A 22,106-nucleotide genomic window follows, 5' to 3' on the forward strand; every position below is an offset into this window, starting at 1 on the left:
AGTTTCTCAGAATTTACAAAAGATTCACATGTTCCTTCTTTCCCATATTGTTAATTTCACGGGAGCTTTGGAGAAATCAGTATAAACGTGCCATTGTCTAAATAAAGAGTTTGACTGACTGAACAAATGTGAATTAACAAGTGATTGAGTCAAGTTTCCTTGTGGAAGAATTGCACACAAATGATGTTGACCTTGTCTGCACAGCGGATGTCACAAGTGGAACATTGTGCTGTTTAATACAAGAAAGGCAAGTTGAACTATTACAAACTATGAGGACCTTCAAAGAAAACACGTTGAATAACCAATGTTATGCATTAACATGATGGAAGGTATTCATTCTTCACCTATGTACATACTTCCGCAGGGGGAAAAAAAAGGACTGCACTACATTTGCAACAACGGTCTCTAGGAATTCATTTATACACAGAAATTAACTCAAAGCTCCTTTATTAAAGAAACAAAGCAAGCACAAATCTTTATGACTCTGCAATCTCCCTAAAGGATTTAGCCACATTTAAAAGAAGACTGTGACATTTCTTTTGGAAATTATTGTCACCAGATCTGAACTGCTGTTCATTTTCTGATGGCATTACAGTTAGTTACAGAAATAACTGATGGGGAACAAAAAGGGAAAAAAAAAAAAAAAAAAAGAGCAAACCAAATTGCAAACTTTTAAACATTAAGATACAATGATACAGAAAGATCTAAAACTAAAGAATGCAATTGATTTCCAGGACACTTCTTGGTTTTTGTTCAGTACTGTGAATACTCTTTGCTTTCTAGTTTGGCAACAATTCGCTCCAGTTGTCTTTTAGCTTCACATTGTGGGAAGTTGCTCATTTCATAGTACTGGGGCGCGATCTTCACCAGCCTGAAAACAGAAGAGAACATGAATAATCCCAAACAATAACCCCGACATATAGCAAGTTTTACTCATACAAACTCCATACCACTCGGGCTTGATGTCTGTGCAAGTGCGGATGTAGTTCTTGGTGGTGAGGACAAATTCATTGTAGAGCACCCACTCGGGCTTATGGTCCAGGACTGTAGAGGGGTGAAGTTGGACCACTTGGTTGTCTTTGACTGTGAGGTAATGGCCTGTGCGCTCCAAGTGCGCCACCTGCAGGAAGAACCAGCAGAGGCTTTAATTATATATACTGAAGGGAGGCCCAACGTTAGCAGAGAAGCATGGTATCCTGTTTTGGTTAATATTCAGTGAAGACAGAAGGCTCTTCTCGCCTGCATGAAGAATCCGGTGCAGAGCGCCCGTCTGATGTTGATGTAGTAATCTCTGCTGGTGAACTCTGTGCTGCGGCGAGGCAAGTTGAAGCGGTCCATGATCCTGGAGAGCTGCTGCCGCACGTTGTCGGCAGACATCAGCGAACGGTAGTTGACAAAGTTGTCGTAGCACCACTGGTTAGAATCATGGTCTGGAAAGAGAGAAACGGCATTCAGTTTTGTCGAGCTTTATTTGGTTGAACGCACAAAGTCAAAAACACGACTTGCGCTGGCGCTCACTTTGTTTGAAGGCATGGTAGACGTTGAGCAGCGTCAAGTGGTCTCCGTCAATGTGAGCAAACCTCATCTTGGACTCGTCTGCTGCCTTCTTAGCCTCCGTGGGACGGACAAAGCACTGTGGGACTAAACAAGGTTGGTATGGGCCCCAACAAAGCCGCCCATACAGATGAGTCGCACATTCACAGAAAAAGGGAGCAAAGTCTATGATGCTAGGGCACTCGGCACTGCGCTGGCACAGGGCAGGACCACAAGCTCTATCAAAAGGAGGGGGGGCAGCAGTCTTTTCTCATGGTCATTCCCAACTGTACTGGCTATTAGCTCGAAGACAGGAAGTCATTTAACCACATCTGTAAAACAAGAGTTTTCACACACAACTACAAAATGTTAGGGACACCAACAATGCTGTGACATTTTTAGATTACAAATTCTACAATTTACGTTTGAGACAATAATGGACAGGCCTGGAAACAAACAGATGACTGAAACACTTCAAGACTATACAGAATAACAATAGAAGTCAAAGGAGAATGAGCGGTTCCTGCCCTATCCACGTCACTCACAGTCATAGAAAATAGCCTCTTTTGCTCATCAAATTCTCAGTAATATCTGACTAAACCTGACCAACTCTAAAGTGAGTTCATCCGAGACAAAGGCTTTTCCGATATGAACTCAGAATGACTAATAATTAGTACAACCACTATATACATTGAATTCCACTTCAAAAACATAACCTTCATAATCATAACATTTTTGTAATGACTATTCATATTTAAAACTTCTCTCATTATTAATGATTTCAGGTCAATTGATAACATCTCGCCATGTGTATGACTAATATCCTGCGTCTGCCCCCATTTTTCACCCGATTGAAGCTTGAAACACAATCCTTACTCTTCTTTTATTATAATTTGAGTGGAGTCAAAATGCTTTTCAAGTCCGATCAGGGGAACTTTAGTTTGCTCAGGATCACATCAACAAAGCGGAATGTTACACAGGTTCAGTATAGCGATCAGTGATGAGGAGCACAAACGAAACCTCAGTTGGTCTGATCGTCACCACCGAGTATAATTTGAGGCGTTTTTAAACCTCGGCCAACAGTAGGCATTGACGATGTCAGCCCAGTCCTGGGCATTACCTGACAACATGGCAGTAATGGAAAGGATCTCGTTGGAGCAGTTAAACTCGCAGCTTGCAATGACCATCTTGGCCAGCTGGGGGTCCAAGGGAAATTCTGCCATCATGGAGCCCAGCTCCGTCAGGTCACCGTCATCGTTGAGCGCGGCGAGGTAATTCAGCAGCTCCAGAGCTCTCATTAGTGTCTCGGGAGCTGCATTGAAGGCAACGAGTCAGGACAGTCCGCAAGTTATTTTTTTACTGAAGTGACTAAGAATGATTCGCCCTTCACAATAAAGCTAAGTGACCTACCAGGTGGATCCATGAAGTCAAAGTGCACAAGATCATCGATGCCCAGTTTCTTCAGCTGTAGGACTACAGAGCCCAGGTTTGACCGAAGGATCTCAGGGTACGTGTTGTCCTGGCGAGGGATCATAAAAATAAATTGACCACAGTGTAATCATCACAAAAGTAAACTACTGATATATGAAACCAAATACGAGCATTTCTAATGCTTCTTTTCTAACTTTTATAATAAGTCAAAATGTCATGTTTTGTTTTTAAGTAATGATTTATCACATTTAAGAAGTTACCAATTCTAATTTAAATATAATAAATATTATTTCCCACTTCCTTTCCTGAGGTCTTGTCAGCTTGTGTCTAATTTCCTACCACTATTTAAGAATAATGAAAACCTTGATGTGGCTCAGACAGATGACATTAATTTACAATTTTTTCTCAGGACGATTTCAGACGGTTTTTTTTTAATGTCACTGTAACTGTAATGACTTGCCTGCATCTCTGTTTTGTAGGCCTTCTCTGTGTAGAGACGGAAACATTTCCCTGGACGTGTTCTGCCGGCTCGTCCTGCCCTCTGCTGGGCTGACGCTTTACTGATGGCTGTGACCAGCAAGGACTCCACTCTGATGCGAGGGTTGTACACCTGCACAAAAGCATTTCAAAGGGTGTTATTTGTTGAATAAAAAAAAAAAAAAAAAAAGACATCACTAACACAAACAAGACTGGAAATTAAACTAATAAAGTGGTATTCTCTGGTATCTAGAGTTTAATATCAATCTCCTGGAGTTATGCAGAGTTCTGCGTAACATAAATGAGCCTTATAAGAAAAAAAAGAAAAAAAAAGAAAAAGGGGGGAGGGGTGTATCAGCTTATGAAGCATGTCTTAGATTCAGACATATACACTATACAGTTTTTATATTGTCAGTCAACAAAAACCCAGCTTACGTTCAAATCGGCCGACTGCAAAAGAAGAAGTGAAAATTAAACGGTTCTTTTAGTCTAGTTCACTTTTCACCCACCTTTTGTTTGGCAAATCCAGGATCGATCACAAACACCACGCCGTCGATTGTTAGAGAAGTTTCAGCAATATTTGTTGACACCACAACCTGAAGGATAAGTGGCAGTTTGTCAATCTAGATCAGTTTAAGAGATGGAGAATATATTTTCTTCTTTTTAGAACTGAAACTGTACCTTTCTTCCGATTGCGCCGTTGGGCTTCCTCGGAGGAGGAGGTTCAAAGATCCTTTGTTGCTGCTGAGGGGGCAACGTGGAATAGAGTGGAATGATTTTGATGTCTCCGACTTCGGGTCCGAGGTCGTCTACCTCGCGCTTTATCCGTTTGCAGGCTTCGTCGATTTCCTGACAGACAGATCGGGTTCAAATTAAGCTTATTAAAGAGATGAGATGGCGATGTTGCAGGGAGAAACGAGCAGTGTAGGAATTACCTCTTGACCAGTGAGGAAGAGAAGGCAGTCGCCCTCCTCTTCCTCACACATGTGAATCTGGATGACGGTGCGGATCGCTGCCTCCAAGTAGTCGCGCTCCGGCTCGGGAGTGTAAAAGATCTCCACGGGATGTGTTCGTCCGGGAATAGTCAGCAGAGGACAGTTGTCAAAGTATACTTGAAACTTCCCCGCATCGAGTGTGGCACTCATGACAATCACCTGTGTGCAAAGAAAGTGTTGTTCAAGTCTTTTTCTGTGAAAGATTTATCCTCAAATTGGGTTTAAGTACAGATAACTGATTAATCTCATCAATCAATCAAATAGAACTGCCATGACAAAAAACAACTTTCCACTGTCTTCACTGTATTTCATTGCAATCATTTAAGGTCTGAATTCTGACTAACCCTGCAATGTCTTTAAAAATAATGCAGCGCATTTCTACTACAACCCACCAATAATAAAACAGCACAACGCATCCTGCAGCACTTAAAGAAGAGAGTTTAATTCTGGTGTTTGGCAACTCATCGGGAAGTCACAAATTTGACCAATAGTTAAATTACAGATGTTCCTTAACTACCTCACGTATGTCCAAAACATTCAAGCCATCAATAAACTGAATTTCAAAGATAAGGCCCAGACTTATTCTTACTCTGTATCGGATCCCACTACATGCAGTAATAATTTTACCACAAGTAAATGCAAGATAAAGGGATCCAATGTGTGATTTTATACAACCACAATGTGCAACTCCTTTGTGACTTTAATAATAACTCCATTGTACCAAATAACCTGTCTTGTTAAAAGTTTCTAATATTTGTTTTACTGTGAATCATTAAAAAAAAAAAGACCTCAACCCTTCTACTGTCTGTCATTCATAGAGATTGTGATGGAGACATTTATAGAAACGCCGTCGCCTCTAATCCACTTAAAAAGCAGCAGCGAAGGTCTGAACTGAAAATAGCGGCAAAAAAAATTCCTCGTCTGCTTTCTTGACTGCAGAAATAGATTACGAGATGAAAAACAAAACACTGCCATCTTATCCATGTCTGCAATTCATCTCAGATCTTCATCAACAACCACCTCACACTCCAACCACAAACACATAGAAAAACAAATGTGCTGTCTAACAACATTATACACAATGGGTCAAATGTATATGTGTGTCTGTGTCCACAGGCCCATTTTTCTTTTTTTAATGGTATTAGTCATGACACACATTCACTTCTTGTGAAAGGTTAAAAAAAAAAAATCAATGACAAGGACTGCACAGAATTAAAATATCTAGAACTATTTTGGAGGCCTTTTGATAAACCATTTTGGATTTAGTTGTAATTGATACAGGCTCCTTCTTTATGTGATTTACTATATCAGACTGATTCATTTATTACTGATGTTCCAGGAAAGCACAAATACCTTCAAATCTGATCTTTGACGAACCACCTCCTTCAGAACGCCCATCAGGATATCTGTGGCCAGAGTTCGCTCGTGGGCCTCGTCAAGAATGATGACACCGTATCGCTCCAGCAGCGGGTCGTTCATAGCCTCTCTTAGTAACATACCGTCTGTCATGTATCTGAAGAGACATACATGATGTGTTCGGATGGGAGGGTGCGGATCACAACACCTGGGACGAGCAGCCCGGGATCTCTCACAGTCCCACTTACTTTAATATCGTCTTGGCAGAGCTGCAGTCCTCAAATCGGATGGAGTAGCCGACCTCCTGTCCAAGCATGATGTCCATTTCATCTGCCACCCTCTGTGCGACACTCATAGCTGCCACTCTCCTTGGCTGAGTACAGGCTACAGCCCGCTTAGGACCAGGCAAGCCTCGCACCATGTCCACACACCACTGTGGGATCTGAAGCAGAGAAGGAAATGTAATTAATTAGGATTATAAAGTTTAAGGAAAGGGTGTGCAATCTCTACAATGTTTCAAGCAGGAAGTGACTCTCTGACGTCTCACTGAATATAGATGCATTCAACAAACATGACTGATGATGCACCTGCAGAGAAAAGATGCCGCACTTGTTACCTGTGTTGTCTTTCCAGAGCCCGTCTCTCCCACCAGGACAAAGCTCTGCTGGCGCGTGATGATGTCATTGAAGCGTTCTTTGTATTCCCATACTGGAAGCTGTAACCTTTTCTTCAGGATCTCAAAGTATCGTGGTGTATGTGGCAGATTAGTGAATGGATTAATCTGCTGCTGCACAGCCATCTGCTTGAGAGGTGGTAAGCCGAGACCCACAGCATTGCTGTTTGAGGGGACGCTGGATAGCTTTGAGTCTCTGTCGCGATCTCTGTCCCTGTCGCGGTCTCTATCTCGGTCCCTGTCCCTGGAGCGGTCCTCACGGTCTCTGTCACGGTCCCGGTCTCTCCTGTTGGTGTGAAAACAGCACAACAACATAAACGCTTCGACTCAGAAGAAACTACGAATCTCCAAAACGATTTTCTGCCTGTCGCACTGTCAAAATTCACAACATTAGATACTCACTCAAACTCAGAAATGTGTACTTTTTTGTGTAGACATGCAAAAGGACAAAACAAGACACCTTCAACACTGCTTTCATAAAATATAAAATATGTATTTGTCTAACACTTACTTTCACAAGTAGAACTATTGTTTTCTTGGAAACCAGGTCTGCAGGGTGTACATAACACACAATTCGTCACATGATTCACAGATGCCAATTTGGTGGGGTTTTTTCAGGAAAGGAGAAACTTTTCTTTTATGAAGTGACAGTATTTCATTTTTCCCTTTTTTAAAAAGCCCAGCTTCCAGCCCAGTCATATTTTATGCACCATTAGATATCAATCTTTCGATCACATTTAGTACATACTTCTGGAATGGTAGGAATGACTCCTGATGTGACCATGGTTAAAAGAATGGTCACTGACACCACTAACAACAAAGTTAGGAATTAGAAGAACATTGCTAAAAAACAAAACAAAACTGGACTATCACTAATTCGACGGAAGTCCTACTAGAAGACAATAGTAAATTGTGCAATTTTTCAGGATAAACATGGTTGTATTGTCTGGAAGTGGCCAGGTTTAGCTTATCAACTTGTTTCAAGCCCAGAGTGACATGTCCAGTTAGGTAAGACTTCTGAGAATAGGTTAAACACTGCAGTTGGTGTTTTATTGCCCCATCAACCCCCTTTTAAGTATATTTGTCAGTATTGAAAAAAACAAACAAACAAAAAAAAAACATCGTTGGAAGTTCAGTTTTGCTATAGAGGTACATTTCTAAGTTTGTTTACAGTCTCTCGTTAACCCTTACCCTAATCTAACATTGCTCGTCCTTTACCAACATCAGTTAAAACGGTAGGGTTATTTATATATATAAAAAGAATAATGTTTTACAAAATCAAATATTGAGCTTTATTAGGAATAAAAATACGTATTATTAACGTATTTATTCAATGAAATTTTCATAATACCTAACAATACAAAAAAAACAACGTCGCGGCCTCTGAACGGTATTAAGAATATAAGTATTTGTATGAAGTGGCTTTTATTCTACAGCTGACTTGGTGGATGAAACAGAGAAACGACACAGACAGTGAATAATTGAACGCGGAGTGGACGGATCAATAGTTATGCTGGGCAACGAAAGATCAATGTGGATGACCAGTGATGTGGATAAACGTCTTGTTGCAGACTCAAGCCCAAGCTTTTTGTTTTGTTGCTGTGGTGAGACCGCTATGTCAGCTGCAGCTGCCTCAACATCGTTGTTAGCAACATGCTAACTGACTGCTAGCAGTACACACGTGCCTCAACGCCGAGGATTCGTATATTAGCACCTACACAAAATCCTCAATTCTATGTAGTCATCATATATACCCGCATACTACTGGTGCATTGAAATGTGGCTTAAAGGTAATGGAAACCACAGCTACAGCATGGCAGCTGAGGTTAGATTGTCTGTATGAAACATGTCTGGTGGATGTTAGCCAACTGAACGAGCTGCGGCTAGCGGTTAGCGCGTCTCTATCGGATTACAGCAGCCACAGCGAGGCGTCACTCACCCTTCAGACCGCTTTTTACTGGAGGAGTAGTCATCACCCAGGTCCAGACGATGTCTTTTCGACATATTTTAATGGGGAAAGAAGCTTATCCTTCAGAGAAGTAAGGCGGACAGGGTACTGCCGGCTAATAATCAGCTACACTGAGCTTCCTGGTTCCTGTGCTAACGTGTTTTCTTCTCTTCACCACCGTGCTTTCACTCTTCACCAGCGCCACCTGCTGGTCAGGAGAGCGAACCGACATTTACATGTATGTCCTCAAGGCCCAACGAATACGAGTGTATCAGCAAAACCTTCTTGACATTTGGGGGTGGGTCTGTTTACACAACACTGGTGAGCGGATCCACTGTATCTGCAAAGTTTTTAAACTGGCAACCAAAGTGGAAAGATTCTTTCACATCGCGCTGTAGAGCTCTCTTAAGGCTGTTTTATGCTTGATACCTGAAGTTCGGAATCAGCATGAGAGAACGTGTGCCATTTATACTACAACCTGCAGGGGGCAGTGCATCGCAAACACACTTGCACCGCAGTAATAAATTGGAGCAGAAGAAGTCGAGCAGAACGGAGCATGCAACTTTTGTTTAGGACTACATTTTCCCTCTGTTGAAGTCATGAGTCAAATCTTGTGTTTCCAGAGTGAATGTGCAGCTTTATGCTTTTTGTGTCTTTATAGCTAAGTCTTCAGTTCTCCTCTTCAGTGATGCCTTTTTTTCCCGGCACGTCTCAGTCCGTGTGGTCAGAAAAATTTGGAGGCACACGGAGTGGTGACGTCTGCGTAAACGGGGCCGCACGGAGGGGATGCGTCAAGCATAAAACAGCCTTTACTGCACATGCCCATATCTCTCTCCCTCCCCCCTTCCTTCTGCTCATCCACTTGTAAACAAACATGGCAGACCCGTACTGGTACGACTCGCGTCCATATTCTAGTTTCATTGTTCATATAAGTAGTATTATAGTTGAGACTCACCCCTGATAGCGTCCAATGCGTCGTCAATCCATAAGGAAGTCGGGTTCTCTCCATTTTCTTCAGTTGATAATGTGTGTTTACTGTGTGGTTTCATTACAAAATCAAGCAACAGTGCCCTCCACTTGCCAGGCATACTAACTTCATCATTGTCAGTGTGACCAGTGCTGCAGTGTAAATGCCGGCCTTTTTTAAAAAATGGATTAGGTATTGTCACATGAAATGTCGCGTAAAGGGGGCCTAAGATAAAATGAAGTAAGATGGTTATATTTCCACATTATCGAAGAGAGACATTAGTCATCAGACACCCCCCCCCCCCCTTGAGTTTAACTGTTGGCACCCCTTGTGCCCCTCACATAAAAATGTCTGGGTCCGCCTCTGGTGGCGACGTCCCAGTAACATGTTTTTCTCTTCCAACAAAGATACAAGAAATATATGATTTAAGGATTATCCCGAGACGAAACCGTGGTGAGCTGCAGCTGTAATTAAATAAATGAAAAGTAAAGATCATGAGTCTTAAACTATGCGGGGAGGAGGAAAGAAAGCCCCTCTAAAGACTCCACCCTCAGCAGGAGACGCCTCCTCAAACACGCTTATACAAGGCTGTGAACAATTTGCATCCTGACTCGCCAGAGGAATTACGCTGAAAAGCTTTTGCCAGCGCTTAAAACCACGCAATTACTTTGTGCAGTTCTTTTTTTTTTGTGAGTGAGCCTCCACTCTGGTAAGTCACCTGTAGTTTGCAGCGTCATCTGAAAATGGAACTGTTGTTGTGTGTAGTTAAAAGCTCCTGGGGCTGTAATACTGCGACATGACATTTGGAATAAAAACAGCGCTGTCCACGTCTGTTCTTAGTTCATATGGCCCATAACTAGTTTGCGTTTGTTTATTTATGCTTATGTTGACAAACTTCCGTGGCTCTATTTACCCTCCTGCCTTTTAAAAAAATGGAATATTGTTTCTTTTTGTGACTAACCTGTATTTCAAACGTTTTATTTAAAAAAAAAAAAAAGATTAAATCTTCTAGTTTTCCTGCTTCTGTCGTGTTATATAGATTTCAAAAATGGCTCGTTTCTTCAACATATGCTGATTCTCTTTTTGTAGTGAAAGATTCATATCAATTTGTGTATGTCTACAGGTTCATTATTTTCAGATAAGCTATATATTGAGCCTCATGTTTTTTTCTTTCTCCCAGGTCACTGAAAATGTTGGAAATTGCTCTGTTGGTTCTGCTGGCTAGCTATCAACAATGCGTTTCAGCCACCAGTGACTCTTTGGCTCCACCAGAGGTCTTGCAGCACAATGGCTCTCTGTATGCGGCCTGCAAAATGAGACCCAGCACCTTCCTGCCGGATGGCCTCCCCAAAGTGTATGGCCATGCTCTTTTCAAGCAGGACCATCCTCAGGGAAAACTCAAAGTCCTGATCCGGTTTAGTGGTTTCCCCACAGAAGGCAACCCGGAGCCCAGGGCACTGCACATCCATCAGTTCGGAGACCTTAGCCGGGGTTGTGACTCTACAGGGGGCCACTACAATCCTCACAACGTGCATCACCCCAACCACCCGGGAGACTTTGGTAACTTTGTACCCGAACAAGGGAAAATCAACGCCATGATGGAATCGGAGGCAATGCTGTTCGGGGGCCTGTCTGTGCTTGGAAGAGCAATGGTGATTCATGAGAAGGTGGATGACTTGGGGCACGGTGGAGACCCTGGAAGTCTTCTGCATGGAAATGCAGGCCGACGGCTCGGCTGCTGCATTATTGGAATGTCCTCACCAAATCTCTGGAATACGCAGCAGAAGCAGCTGACAAGACGCCTGAGGACAAATTAGTCCTCCAGCAGTGGCACACAATAGAGATCATAAAACACATTTTATGTCATTGTTACGTTATTCATGATATCAAACCTGCTTCAGTCACAGCAGCTTAGAGTTTTGCTACTATGCCAAGAATGAAGCATGAGCGCTGTCCTGTCCACAAAATGTAAACGTTTCAAATAATTCCAGGTAGATTTCCAATAAATGTGGTTTATGTAAAAGTGACCTTTGTGATCATTCAACTTTTCTCTCTAGCACCATCAGACTGATGGTTGTTCATGAGTTATTTTTTTATCGAGTCCATCAGGTTTATATTCGTCTAAATCCAATTTAGTTGCCATTAGTAATCCTGTGAATATGCCAACTCTGTCTAGACTTGCAAAACCTTCTGTACGTAGGCATTTTCTTGAAAACGTACTGAATTAAGCTTTGCCTTCAGAGCAGCACAATATTAGTGTTGGTAATACACGTCACGTTGTTATGCAATTGTATGGAAATACACATATATGAAAAGGCAAACTGAAATGTTTTTTTTTCAACAAAATGAGACGAAGCCCAAAAGAAAATACAATTATATTTAATCAGTATTTTTCATGCAGCAGTTTGTGTAACTTCAGTGATATAAAAACATGATTTGTAGTTCGGTTCAAACATGTGTTGTAGAAAAACTATGCACAAAAGACAAGCTAAATGTTCTACACATGGAGCTCTAAGAATTGTAATTGTTTAAACATGTCTCACATTTAAAGGAATAAACCGCTTCTGAGCTGAAACAAGTGACTGGAGTTCTGTATTTAATTTTTTATGGAGGTAGTGTGTACAGATGAAGAAAAATAAACATCTCTTGTCCTCATCAGTGTTGCTATAATCCATAACTTGTCTCCAGTGGAACATGACAGCAGCACAAATCTATAACATTTCCAGAATATATGACTGAGTTCCACTACTCATATTAGACATAGTCCATGTTTGATAGCTTTTAATCATAAATGTGACTTTTTTGTTGCCAAATTGCAAATTCTTGTAGAAACACAGTGAGCAAAAGTGAATAAAGCAGCATGTACACTCTAAAAGGACTGGAATGAGATGTTGAGCAATACACCACACATGAGGATCATGTTCGACATACTGTTTCTGAGGACCTGAAACTAGACTTTTCCCTGCTAATGGGAAAACTGAGGAACTCAAAGTCACAAAATGTTTTAGTTTCCGGCGCCATTCCAAACCCTGGGAAAGGAATTTAAACCTTTTATCTTTTAGCCCTGTGTGGGGGTATATGGTTCCGCCTTTGGTTTGCTTCTCAAGTGGTATAAAGTTCATTGACTTCAACATGTTTTTGAACTGCTTTCATCCAACTATCACTGGATCCAGACTGTTCGGCACTAACACACGTCACACCCTCAGGATAATACGCTGAAATGAGAGGCATGATGATCGGTACCAAGGACATCTGGGACACAACGCATGATCATGGAACATTACATCGTCTCTTCTAACACGATAAGCTCCGAGGTTATTTGGGTGTCCATTTTTTCCACAATTTTGCAAAGTCATGCACATATCAAAATCATTCTTGCAGAATGGGAGATTGTGGAAAATAAATAAATAAAATATAATTATGCAGATGACACACAGCTCTACATATCACTGACTCAGGCCGAAATACGTCTCAGATTCACTTGTAGAATATGAAACATCCAGGCTCCTGAGGTTTTCAGGAAAAGGTTTACTCTCTGTTTTACAGTCAGAAGAAACAAGATGAAGGAGCTTTTAGTTCCTACTCGTCTCACCTGTGAAATGCTGACACACTCACTTCTTTTAAATCAGGCTTTAAAACACTATCATTTGCTCAGGCTTTCCAATAAACAGATTTGACTTGTTTCAGTTCCTTTACCCCAATGAGGCTTTTTATATATTAATTCTTTTCATGGATTCTTAATCACTTTTGTTTAATTTTTGTTCTTAAAGCATTGTGAACTGCCTTGAGTCCAAATGGGGCCGAATAAATAAACTTTCCTTACTTTCATAATGTAAATGTTAAGTTGTCAAGGTGGGATGACACAGGAGATGTTAACGCACACATACTTTAATAATTATTCAAATCTAAAACAGATTATAATCAGTTTTAGATTTTTAATACCTTTAGTATGAGTCATATTTATCTTTCACTTTAAGGTTTTACATGTGCTGGACACACATTTTTAGAATAATCCTGAATATTACACTATTTCTAAAAATAAATTAAGTATGATTAAATTTTAAAAATCAGTTTTCGATGGACTGGTAGTTTTCATGTCTCCTGACCTCGAACATTTGCCTGCTGGTTTGACTGGAGGAACTCCTGCTGTACTTCAGAAGCGCTGGGCGATGCAGCGGAGGTTAAAACAATTCCCTCTGTTTCGACAACTTCCTCCTCTTCAGCGCATCCATCTGACTCGAACTCGCCTGCTGCTGTTGGGTCCGAGTTCTCCGAGGGTCCCTGAGAGTGGCAGCAGTCTGATACCTGGGTTTTCTCAAGATGCGTCACTGTGGGAGATGAGTCACTCACATGCTCGTCCACTTCTGTGAAAGTACTACAACCTCTGGTGGCCTGTGAATGACCGCCGTCTTGACATTCGTCGCCGTCAGACACGTCTGCCTGAGAGCCAGCCGGCTCGTCCTCAGCCCACTGCTGTGAGAAGCCGTGGTGAGACGGTTCCTCAATGGTTGGGGATGGTTCCTGAAAATCGAACACAACCGGTGCTTCACTGTCTTGGCCCACTTCTGAGGAGCTCTGCAGCTCCGCTGGTACATTTTCACTGCCCGTGTCACCTGTAAGAACAGAAGACATCCTTTAGGAAATGTAGTTTCACTTTAGTTTGTTACGGTTCCATCAGGGAATGTTTCCACTGAAAACTCACAGTCTTGTCCAGAGCCATGTGAGGATTCAACCTGCTGAGTGTTCAAGATGATGGCATCTTTTCCTCCTGTTAATCACAAACCAACCAACGTGTGAACTTGTGTCAAACAAAGTATCGACAATGTATGACTTCAAACCATTGGACCAGGCACAACTGAGTTGATTTAAAGTGAGATGATACGAGAGTAAATGGAAGATTAGGTTGAGAAATGTTATTGGAGAAACATACTTCCATAAGTTCCCAGAGAGACATTATAAGTCAGGCCTTCAGGCACCAAGAAGCAAAAAGGGCAGAGGAAGAAGAGAAACGATTATTGCAAACAGCAGAAAGAAAAGTGACTTAAGTAAATAACACAATATACTCATATCCACCTGGAAGGCTCCATAATCCAGACAACTCAAGTGTTTTTATTTTTGTCTCCAGCTCTGCCACCCGATTTCCGAGGATCCTAATAGCAAGCACAATCAGACAGGAAATGGATTTCATTGCAGGTTTGACATCGTCTTCAAAGAATAGGCAGAGGGAACTTCTTTACATAACGAGTGTAAAGTGTACTGTTCAGTACTTGTTGATTTGACGCTGGTGCTGAATCACCATGTTCTTCTCATGGATCGTCTCCAGCAGAGCCGTGGCCAAAGACTTGAGGTCGCTGATGGACTGAGGGGTCACTGGCAAACTGCAGCCGTTCTCCTCAGACAGCAACAGCTCCTTCACTGCATGGACAACATCAATTACATTTGAAGTAAACAGCAGAGGCCACTCATTGTGAAATAACATCATTTAAAGGTCTCAGATAAAGTTGTGCAACACTGGAATTTGATGGTTTGCAGACAATCGTGTTTAGAACAAGTGAGCAGAAGTTTGGAAACAATGACCTCCTCTGACCTTGTTTAGCAGAAAGAACTCCGGTCAAAGCACTGCTGTTGGGCTTCCCACCAATCTTAGAGTTCTTCCTACATTCAAGAGCACTCTGAAAAGCAAATAGGAGCGGAGCAGATTATGAGTAGAATGTCAGATCTCTTTCAAGGAAGACCAAACTGAAAATTCACTTTTCATCCAAGGAAAACTATAGGTACCTTGTATTTTACCAGGTTTGTTTTGAGCAAGTTCACCTCTTCTTGAAGCTGACCAAGACGCTCATGCAAGTACCTGCAAGATATTTCATACTCTAATCCAAAACTTCATTCCAGATTTATTTGTAATCCAACACATTTAAAGAATAGAAGCTCTACATATGCTGTATGTAACAGCTAATATATGTCAAGTGATGGTAGCATTTTCTAGGGTCAATACCAGAGGACGGCCATTGTTCAAACAGATATTTAACTCATGGTAAACATGATCTGTTAAAATGTACAGAGATCAGTAAAGTTCAAAGTTTCTTTGAAAGAGCTACACACCTGTTCTCCATGCAGAGCGCATCGATGTCTAAGATCCTAATGTCGTCATTCCCGACGATGTGGTTCATTTCCACGTTGAGGCGATGAGCCTTCTGTTGGAAGACATCGCGCTCAGCTCGAACATCCTGAAGCTCGTCTGTGAGCGACTTCACAGTGTGCTCCAGCACTTCGATCTGCAGGAACCAGCACGCACGCACGCACGCACACACACACACACACACACACACACACACACACACACACACACACACACACACACACACACACACACACACACACATCTTCCTGTAAGTTTATTTTTCTTATCACAAGTAGTTGTATCACATTCTACATATGTCAAATTGTGGTTTTGAGCTTGTTAAACAATTATTATTATTATCATTATTATGATCAACCACAAGGGGATAAGTGATGAAGCCACGCTGCATAATACCTGAGCAATGGGAATAAATCTGTCTCTCCTCACCTGCTCTCTCGATCTTTCCAACTGTCTCACCAGATCTTCTCTTTCATGTGCAGGAAAGTGTCGAGCGCCGACCTCCTCGTCTCCCAGCCTCTGCTTGGTGATGGTCATTCGAAGGAGCTACAGCACAATTGGAAGAAAGAAACCTTCGCCTTCAGTTTTCTGCATTCACTTTTGTTCACAGTGTGATTCTGGTTTAGTTTCTCTCAATATCGCAGTGTTATTCTTTTAAATGAACACCACTCACTTACATACCTGAAATCTCTTTAGACGAATGTTTACATAGTGAAGATATGCATTTGAGCTATGTTCATGAATAGACGCACACACACACAAAAAAAACAGACATCACAGATGTATTGATATTGTGGCAGGTTTATGAATGCTTGATGTCACACCTTGTTGTCGCCCTGAGCCTCTAAGAGTCGTTGTTTCAGCTCCTTCACCTCTTCAGAAAGGTGACAGTTTTTCTCTCTCGAGTCTCTTAGAAGTTGAGCCAAATTGACCTGAAAAAGAAGTGAACACAGGGAACATTAGAGCTGAAAGGTTAATAAAGACTGCTGCATGTTATCCCTGGGCCTGTGCTCTCAATTATGCAAACACAGGCTTGATCGATCAACTCATCATAGGTATGAAGATATGTCAGTTCATTTCTGTCTGTGTGGTTCCTGTGAAATACTGGTATTTTGTCAAATTCAGGGATGTGAACCTTTTTCCAAGTTCAAGGGCCACATACAGACCGATTCAATCCTGAGAGGTCTGTGCGAGTAAAATGATTGTAACCTGTAATTTACAACTACTCCAGATGTTTCTTTTTCCTTTTCATAAAGAGGTATGTGCACATTATGAAAAGTCTGCATTCAATTAACAATATTGAGACATCTTAATCCAGCAGGATGTAGATCTGACATCCAGTGTCAACTAAATGATAAAGTTCATATCAAAAGAAACAGGCTTTTTTTTTTAAATCAAAAACTGAGTTGCATTGGAGGAGCGTTCATTAAACAAGAGTTGTAAAAGTGATAAGATACTGGGAACCCTCTTGTATTGGTACATCAGGCTGTGTTCAGTACAACTAATCAAAATAGCTATTACTAACACATAAAACAAACAGCCAGAGATAGCCGAGTTTAAGTCAATGCCCTTGACATATTTTGGAATAAAACTAACTGGGATAGCCACTCGTCACAAAGTTCACCATAATCAAAGTCTACACTTTAAGAAGCGAAGCACAGGACACAAGTTACAGTAAAGGAAGGTTGATTCTGGACTTACTTGATTCCTTTTCTCAGGAGGCAGTGAAGGATCTCCATCCTGTGAAATATAAAAACAAAGGAAACCGTCATTGTCTCACATTTTGTGTTGTCCCACTTTTAATGCCACTCTTCATATGCACGCTCATTACTGTATTACATACAATTAGTTCTCTGTACTTCTTCTTGAGGCCTTGGTGTCGTTCACGGAGCTGATTGGCCATCAGTTTGAACTGATCCCTCTCCTGCTGGCAGGTGTCCAGCTCTTTAGAGAGAATCAGAAGGGCTTCCTTCTTGCTCTCCAACTTCCTCTTACAAACTACGAACTGCATGCAAGAACAAATGTTTCTATAAAATACAATATGATTCAATATAACAAACGATTCAGAAGTTAAATGGTAATCTCTCTCAAATAAGGTCAATTTATAGCAGAGTGTCATGTGTTAATCGTTTTAGGGCTGCAGGTCCTGTTTATTGTCATTGTTGAGTCACATGTTATTTTGTTTTGTTTCTTTATTTATTTTTACAATTTTTTGATGAATCATTTAACCCTATTACATGCCATGAACCTAATGGCCCGTCAACATTCTGACTCACTCAACTCAACATTTATTTCAGCACCAGAGATCAAAATAACGTGTCAGAATGATTCCTAAAGGAAATTAGAAAATTACAATGTTTCATTCTTTGCTCTATTAAAAACATGTATAAGCACACTATTCTAACTGAAAAATATCACAACATTTCAGACTTGTGTATTCATATTATATTGTTTTTAAAAGTACTAAGTACTCACGGTTAGAAAATGCTTGTATAAATAAAGTTATAATATGAATACTATAATAAAGCAGTATTTTGGTATGTCATATAAAAATGTCATACATATTTTACGACATCCATGTTCACGCATGTTGTAGATTTAAAATTTCATCGTGACTGGTTGCAGCATGGCCAAGAAAATAATCTGAATTAGTAATCACTGTGATGGAAGAAGCAATAGCACGCACAATCTTGCTATAGGTAATTTTATTTACAGAAACTAAAATACCTGTCGGTCAGGATTATTAATTAGTAAAAAAATTTTTTTTAAAAGACACTACAATGAATTGATTATAGCAGATCACGAAAAACAGCCTATGCTGGTTGCAGTTTGTTATACATTCCAGTAACTTTATGAAACTGTGACTTCTTCAGGAACACGTAAAAAAAATGCAAAACATACAAACGAACACAAATTAAATGTACTTCCTGAGGCTCAAGGAAAAAAACAAACCCAGATTTAATCCAGCAGGCTCATTTTAACTACGATATCTCATCTGTCTGCTTGTCCAAGCAAGAAGCGTCATGGTGCATTTCAAAGCAAAGACACTGAACAGTGTTTTTTTATTATTATTATTATAATATTGGACAGTGTTCGTGTACATCATGAGTGGACATCCCACGCGCTCTGCGTCATTGCAGCGGCTCACCTCGCTCACGACCCCCTGCCAGTCACTCTCGCTCCTCCGGGACGGCTCCATCTCTGTCCGTGCGACACCAAAGAAGGTTTACGACGAGTGAAGCGAAAGTTTCACATTCACAGCAGCGCCGTGGGGGCTCGGATTATAGCGCATTTACAGACATCTTCTTGCATCAACAAACCGGATTACACGTTCGAGGAACACTGACTGCATCACTTCCGTCTTTGCTGACGTCAGAGGAACGTCACGGCGCATTTGGTAAACCAAAGGCGACGTAAAAATAAATGAATAAACAAATTAATTAACAAGTTGATATAGATCTGTGTGGGTGTGATGTGTCCAAATTACAATTATAAATTGTAGCTTGGCTTTAGATAAAAGTGATGAAATCTGACTCTTAAAAACTAAACTCCTCTATTAAAGTAAGGCAAGGCAATTTTATTTGCATAGCGCCATTCAGACACAAAGCAATACATTAAATTAAATGCAGTAAAAAAAAAAAGTTTCAGAAAAACATAGAAAAGGGAAATAATTGACTAAAAACTATATTAAAATAAGGGTAATACAATTAATAAGAATCTATTGCTTATTGGAATGCCTGAGCAAATAACAATGTTTTAAGGCTTCATTTATAAGGGGTGAGTGTGTCAGCACTCCCCAGGTGGTCAGGGAGTTTGTCTCAAAGGTGAGGAGTGTCGGAATGACAAGCTGCTTCAAAAGGTTTCTTCGAACTGTAAAACACTCAGTCAACCTCTTCCCGAGGACCACAGAAGTCTTGATGTTTCATATTCTACAGGTGAATCTAGGTGTATTTAGGCCCAAGACCCAGTAAGACTTGGCCAAGAAGTGGCTCCTGTGACACACAGGCAGTCAGTGCAGAGATTGAAGCTCAGGGGTAATGTGCCCCACCATCTTTGTATTGGTGAGGATTCTGTTATGGATGCCGCTGTCCAACACATTTTTTACTGAGACCAGTAAACACGCTGTGACAATAATCCAGCCTGCTGAAAAGAAATGCATGAAGTTTCTCTGAATCTTGTTCAGATAGAAAACCCTTTAATTCTTGCAATGTTTTTCCGATGATAGTAAGGTGTTTTTGTTATTGTCTTAATGTGGCTGTTAAATTTTTCTGGTGTGATGACATAATTACATCCATATTTCTGGCTTCATTGGAGCGCTGTCTTTTAGAAGACTACTTGCAGTCATTTTCATTTTTCATGGACCTCATTGCGCATTGAGTATGTGTTTTCTTTATTGTGAAAATAAAGAACACATGAACCTCAGTATGTTCAGCTTGTGATTTTGGAAACACGTTTTGCTTATCAACGTGGAACGTTAACAACACTCAATGTGTTCCACTCTACCTAATTCACATCAACAAAATGGTTGCTATTATCGCAGAGATATTACATTTCCTTTGACAAAAAAGATGTGATCCCCACAGTCAACTGGAAATTTCCTGTGGCATTCCGGGTGTCCATACATATTGTATTTAGAGGGGGCAATTATCTGTTTTACCAAAGAAGAGGCCAGTCCCATTTCATGAAACATGAGGGATGGGTTTCTATTGTCATGGATTTCACATCCATCAGTTACTTTACACATGACCTTGTATTAAAACATTTCTGTAAGCAAATCAGCATGGTTAATTGAACTGAGGTATTTCATTAAATATCTAAAAGCACACACCAAAAATATATTTAAAAAAATAAAAATTTGTCATTAAACGCTATTGAGCCTCACTATCTTTCTATATAATATATTGATTGCAAAAAAAGTCCCCATCTATTTAAGAGTCAGAAGCATTGTTGGGAGGTTTGTTTGAAAAGGGACACAGGTTTGACCAACGGTAAAGAGCCAAATATAAAAGCAACACATATCTCATTGTATCATATCTTTTTTTTTCCTTATGTATTATAACCAAAACAAAACACTGCCTCAGAAGTCATTCATAGTTCTTTCAATTCCAAGCCTGCTCTCTGAAGCACTTTCTCATTGGTTTATGACCACATTTGACCTCGCTGTCGATCTGCCAAGCCAGAATGTTGGAGAGGGGGAAAAAAGGCAGGATTACCATACAAGTACTTAACATTTGTTTTAATGCATTTCCACAAACCCATGTTTACACAGTCACTGTGTACATGGTGAATTGTTTATAAATGATTTAATATGGTAGAATGGAAAGAAAATATAGCACAATCAGTACTAGTATACATCATCAAGAAGTACATGTACATCAGGATAGATAGAAGGTCAATAAGATGTTTTGTTGCCTAAACCAAACAAAAAAACAAAAACAAAAAACTAAACGTATTGATTATACATGGATGCAGTTTTTGACTTCCAAAGTCAATATTTGGCTGATTTGCATATAATTCCCTGTGGGAAACAATCTGTACAATAGATGAAAAGCATCAATATATCAATAAACAAAAGTGAACACATTACAAAATGTCTCAAGCCTTTTAAGTTCCATGACAGCACATGGTTGACCTTGTGATTGCTTTTCAGTCCCAACACATATTATTACACATTTTGCATAGGAATCAAGAGTAGGTGATACAATACCTTGCGTTGCTATTACGTAATGAGGCACTCAGTAGCACAGCCATACATTGGCTTGTTCGAAATGTGCAGTTAAACTCAAGCTCATATTATTAATCAAAGACATTCAGCTGTATTTTTGGTGAAGAATGAATTCTCAGCTTCGCACTTTTAAATCATCAGTCATATAGTCAACATATCTTCTGGTTTCATCAAAAGCATTTTTTGTTAAATGAGTGGATGTTAGTACCAGGCCAAGTAGATCCAAACATCAATTTCAGCTACTTGTTACTTTTCTAAACTGATTTTGCAATAATATACGTATTTTGGCACAATGTCCACTTTACAAGCCATCTGGCTAGCTGAAGTTACATGATTCAAGTCTTTTTTTTTTTTTTTTTTTTTTTAAATAAATCTGACTTCTGTTGTTCTTTTCCCAACTCACTGCAATTGATTGACTATTTTCCAGGTAAATAACCTTTGGAAAACATAATTTCTGTATTCAAGCAATTATCAAGCTCCTGCTCTGTGAGGGTAGATTATGCATCTAGCTCTCTTGGAGTTGTTTTGTTTTTCAGACTCAATAGGAAAACCTCTGAAACCTTTAGGGGTTCACTCTCAGGTGGCCTTCAACTTTTTGTTTTCCACTAAAGTCAAAGCAAATCATATACATCAAAGCCTACGTGCAAGTGCAATGAAGAAGATCTTTCACGCACATTCTCTCCCGCCTCTTACAGTATGAGCATATGCATTTTCCTGGTGTACAATTGTCCAAGTCTATTGTCCAACTCAATCCATTTTCCCAATCCATTTGAATTTAAAGCTTAATATAACACATAATAAATGTGTGAAGTTTCCATGCTATAGCCTGTGATGGACATTGCCCGTCTTGATACTTCTTGTC

At 40.4% G+C, this 22,106-nt stretch overlaps 3 protein-coding genes across 3 annotated transcripts; 1 reads left to right on the forward strand and 2 right to left on the reverse strand.

Moving 5' to 3' along the window:
- Positions 1 to 233: 233 nt before the first annotated feature.
- LOC308148929 (ATP-dependent RNA helicase DHX15) lies at positions 234 to 8,549 on the reverse strand. Its single transcript, XM_080520507.1, has 14 exons — positions 8,405 to 8,549; positions 6,409 to 6,751; positions 6,041 to 6,234; positions 5,790 to 5,949; positions 4,377 to 4,595; positions 4,123 to 4,290; positions 3,951 to 4,037; positions 3,425 to 3,574; positions 2,944 to 3,052; positions 2,654 to 2,845; positions 1,519 to 1,641; positions 1,240 to 1,430; positions 951 to 1,120; positions 234 to 871 (listed from the first exon to the last, which is right to left on the reverse strand). Exons 1-14 carry the CDS (start codon positions 8,467 to 8,469, stop codon positions 754 to 756), a joined length of 2,289 nt encoding a protein of 762 aa, XP_080376633.1. The 5' UTR covers positions 8,470 to 8,549; the 3' UTR covers positions 234 to 753.
- A 1,400-nt stretch (positions 8,550 to 9,949) lies between these two features.
- Positions 9,950 to 11,407, forward strand: LOC308146689 (extracellular superoxide dismutase [Cu-Zn]-like). Its single transcript, XM_080518592.1, has 2 exons — positions 9,950 to 10,089; positions 10,561 to 11,407. Exon 2 carries the CDS (start codon positions 10,571 to 10,573, stop codon positions 11,195 to 11,197), a length of 627 nt encoding a protein of 208 aa, XP_080374718.1. The 5' UTR covers positions 9,950 to 10,089; positions 10,561 to 10,570; the 3' UTR covers positions 11,198 to 11,407.
- Positions 11,408 to 13,472: 2,065 nt separating this feature from the next.
- On the reverse strand, positions 13,473 to 18,808 carry LOC308149368 (coiled-coil domain-containing protein 149-like; the record flags this gene model as incomplete). Its single annotated transcript, XM_080521079.1, has 13 exons — positions 18,668 to 18,808; positions 17,363 to 17,524; positions 17,221 to 17,259; positions 16,344 to 16,451; positions 15,949 to 16,065; positions 15,483 to 15,655; positions 15,159 to 15,231; positions 14,968 to 15,052; positions 14,648 to 14,795; positions 14,454 to 14,530; positions 14,311 to 14,346; positions 14,083 to 14,148; positions 13,473 to 13,993 (listed from the first exon to the last, which is right to left on the reverse strand). The coding sequence occupies exons 1-13, from the start codon at positions 18,716 to 18,718 to the stop codon at positions 13,473 to 13,475; spliced, it is 1,656 nt and encodes a 551-aa protein (XP_080377205.1). The 5' UTR covers positions 18,719 to 18,808.
- Between the last annotated feature and the right edge of the window lie 3,298 nt (positions 18,809 to 22,106).

This window comes from Blennius ocellaris (genome assembly GCF_963422515.1).
Source record: "Blennius ocellaris genome assembly, chromosome: 3".
Taxonomy (NCBI): Eukaryota; Metazoa; Chordata; class Actinopteri; order Blenniiformes; family Blenniidae; genus Blennius; species Blennius ocellaris.

Excerpts from the sequence above, each read along its gene's own strand:
- LOC308146689 (XM_080518592.1), top strand. The coding sequence starts at position 10,571 with ATGTTGGAAATTGCTCTGTTGGTTCTGCTGGCTAGCTATCAACAATGC.
- LOC308148929 (XM_080520507.1), bottom strand. The coding sequence starts at position 8,469 with ATGTCGAAAAGACATCGTCTGGACCTGGGTGATGACTACTCCTCCAGT. Across the intron at positions 4,291-4,376 it reads TCTTCCTCACTGGTCAAGAG|GAAATCGACGAAGCCTGCAA; the intron begins GTAATTCCTACA and ends TCTGTCTGTCAG. Across the intron at positions 872-950 it reads ACAGACATCAAGCCCGAGTG|GCTGGTGAAGATCGCGCCCC; the intron begins GTATGGAGTTTG and ends TTCTGTTTTCAG.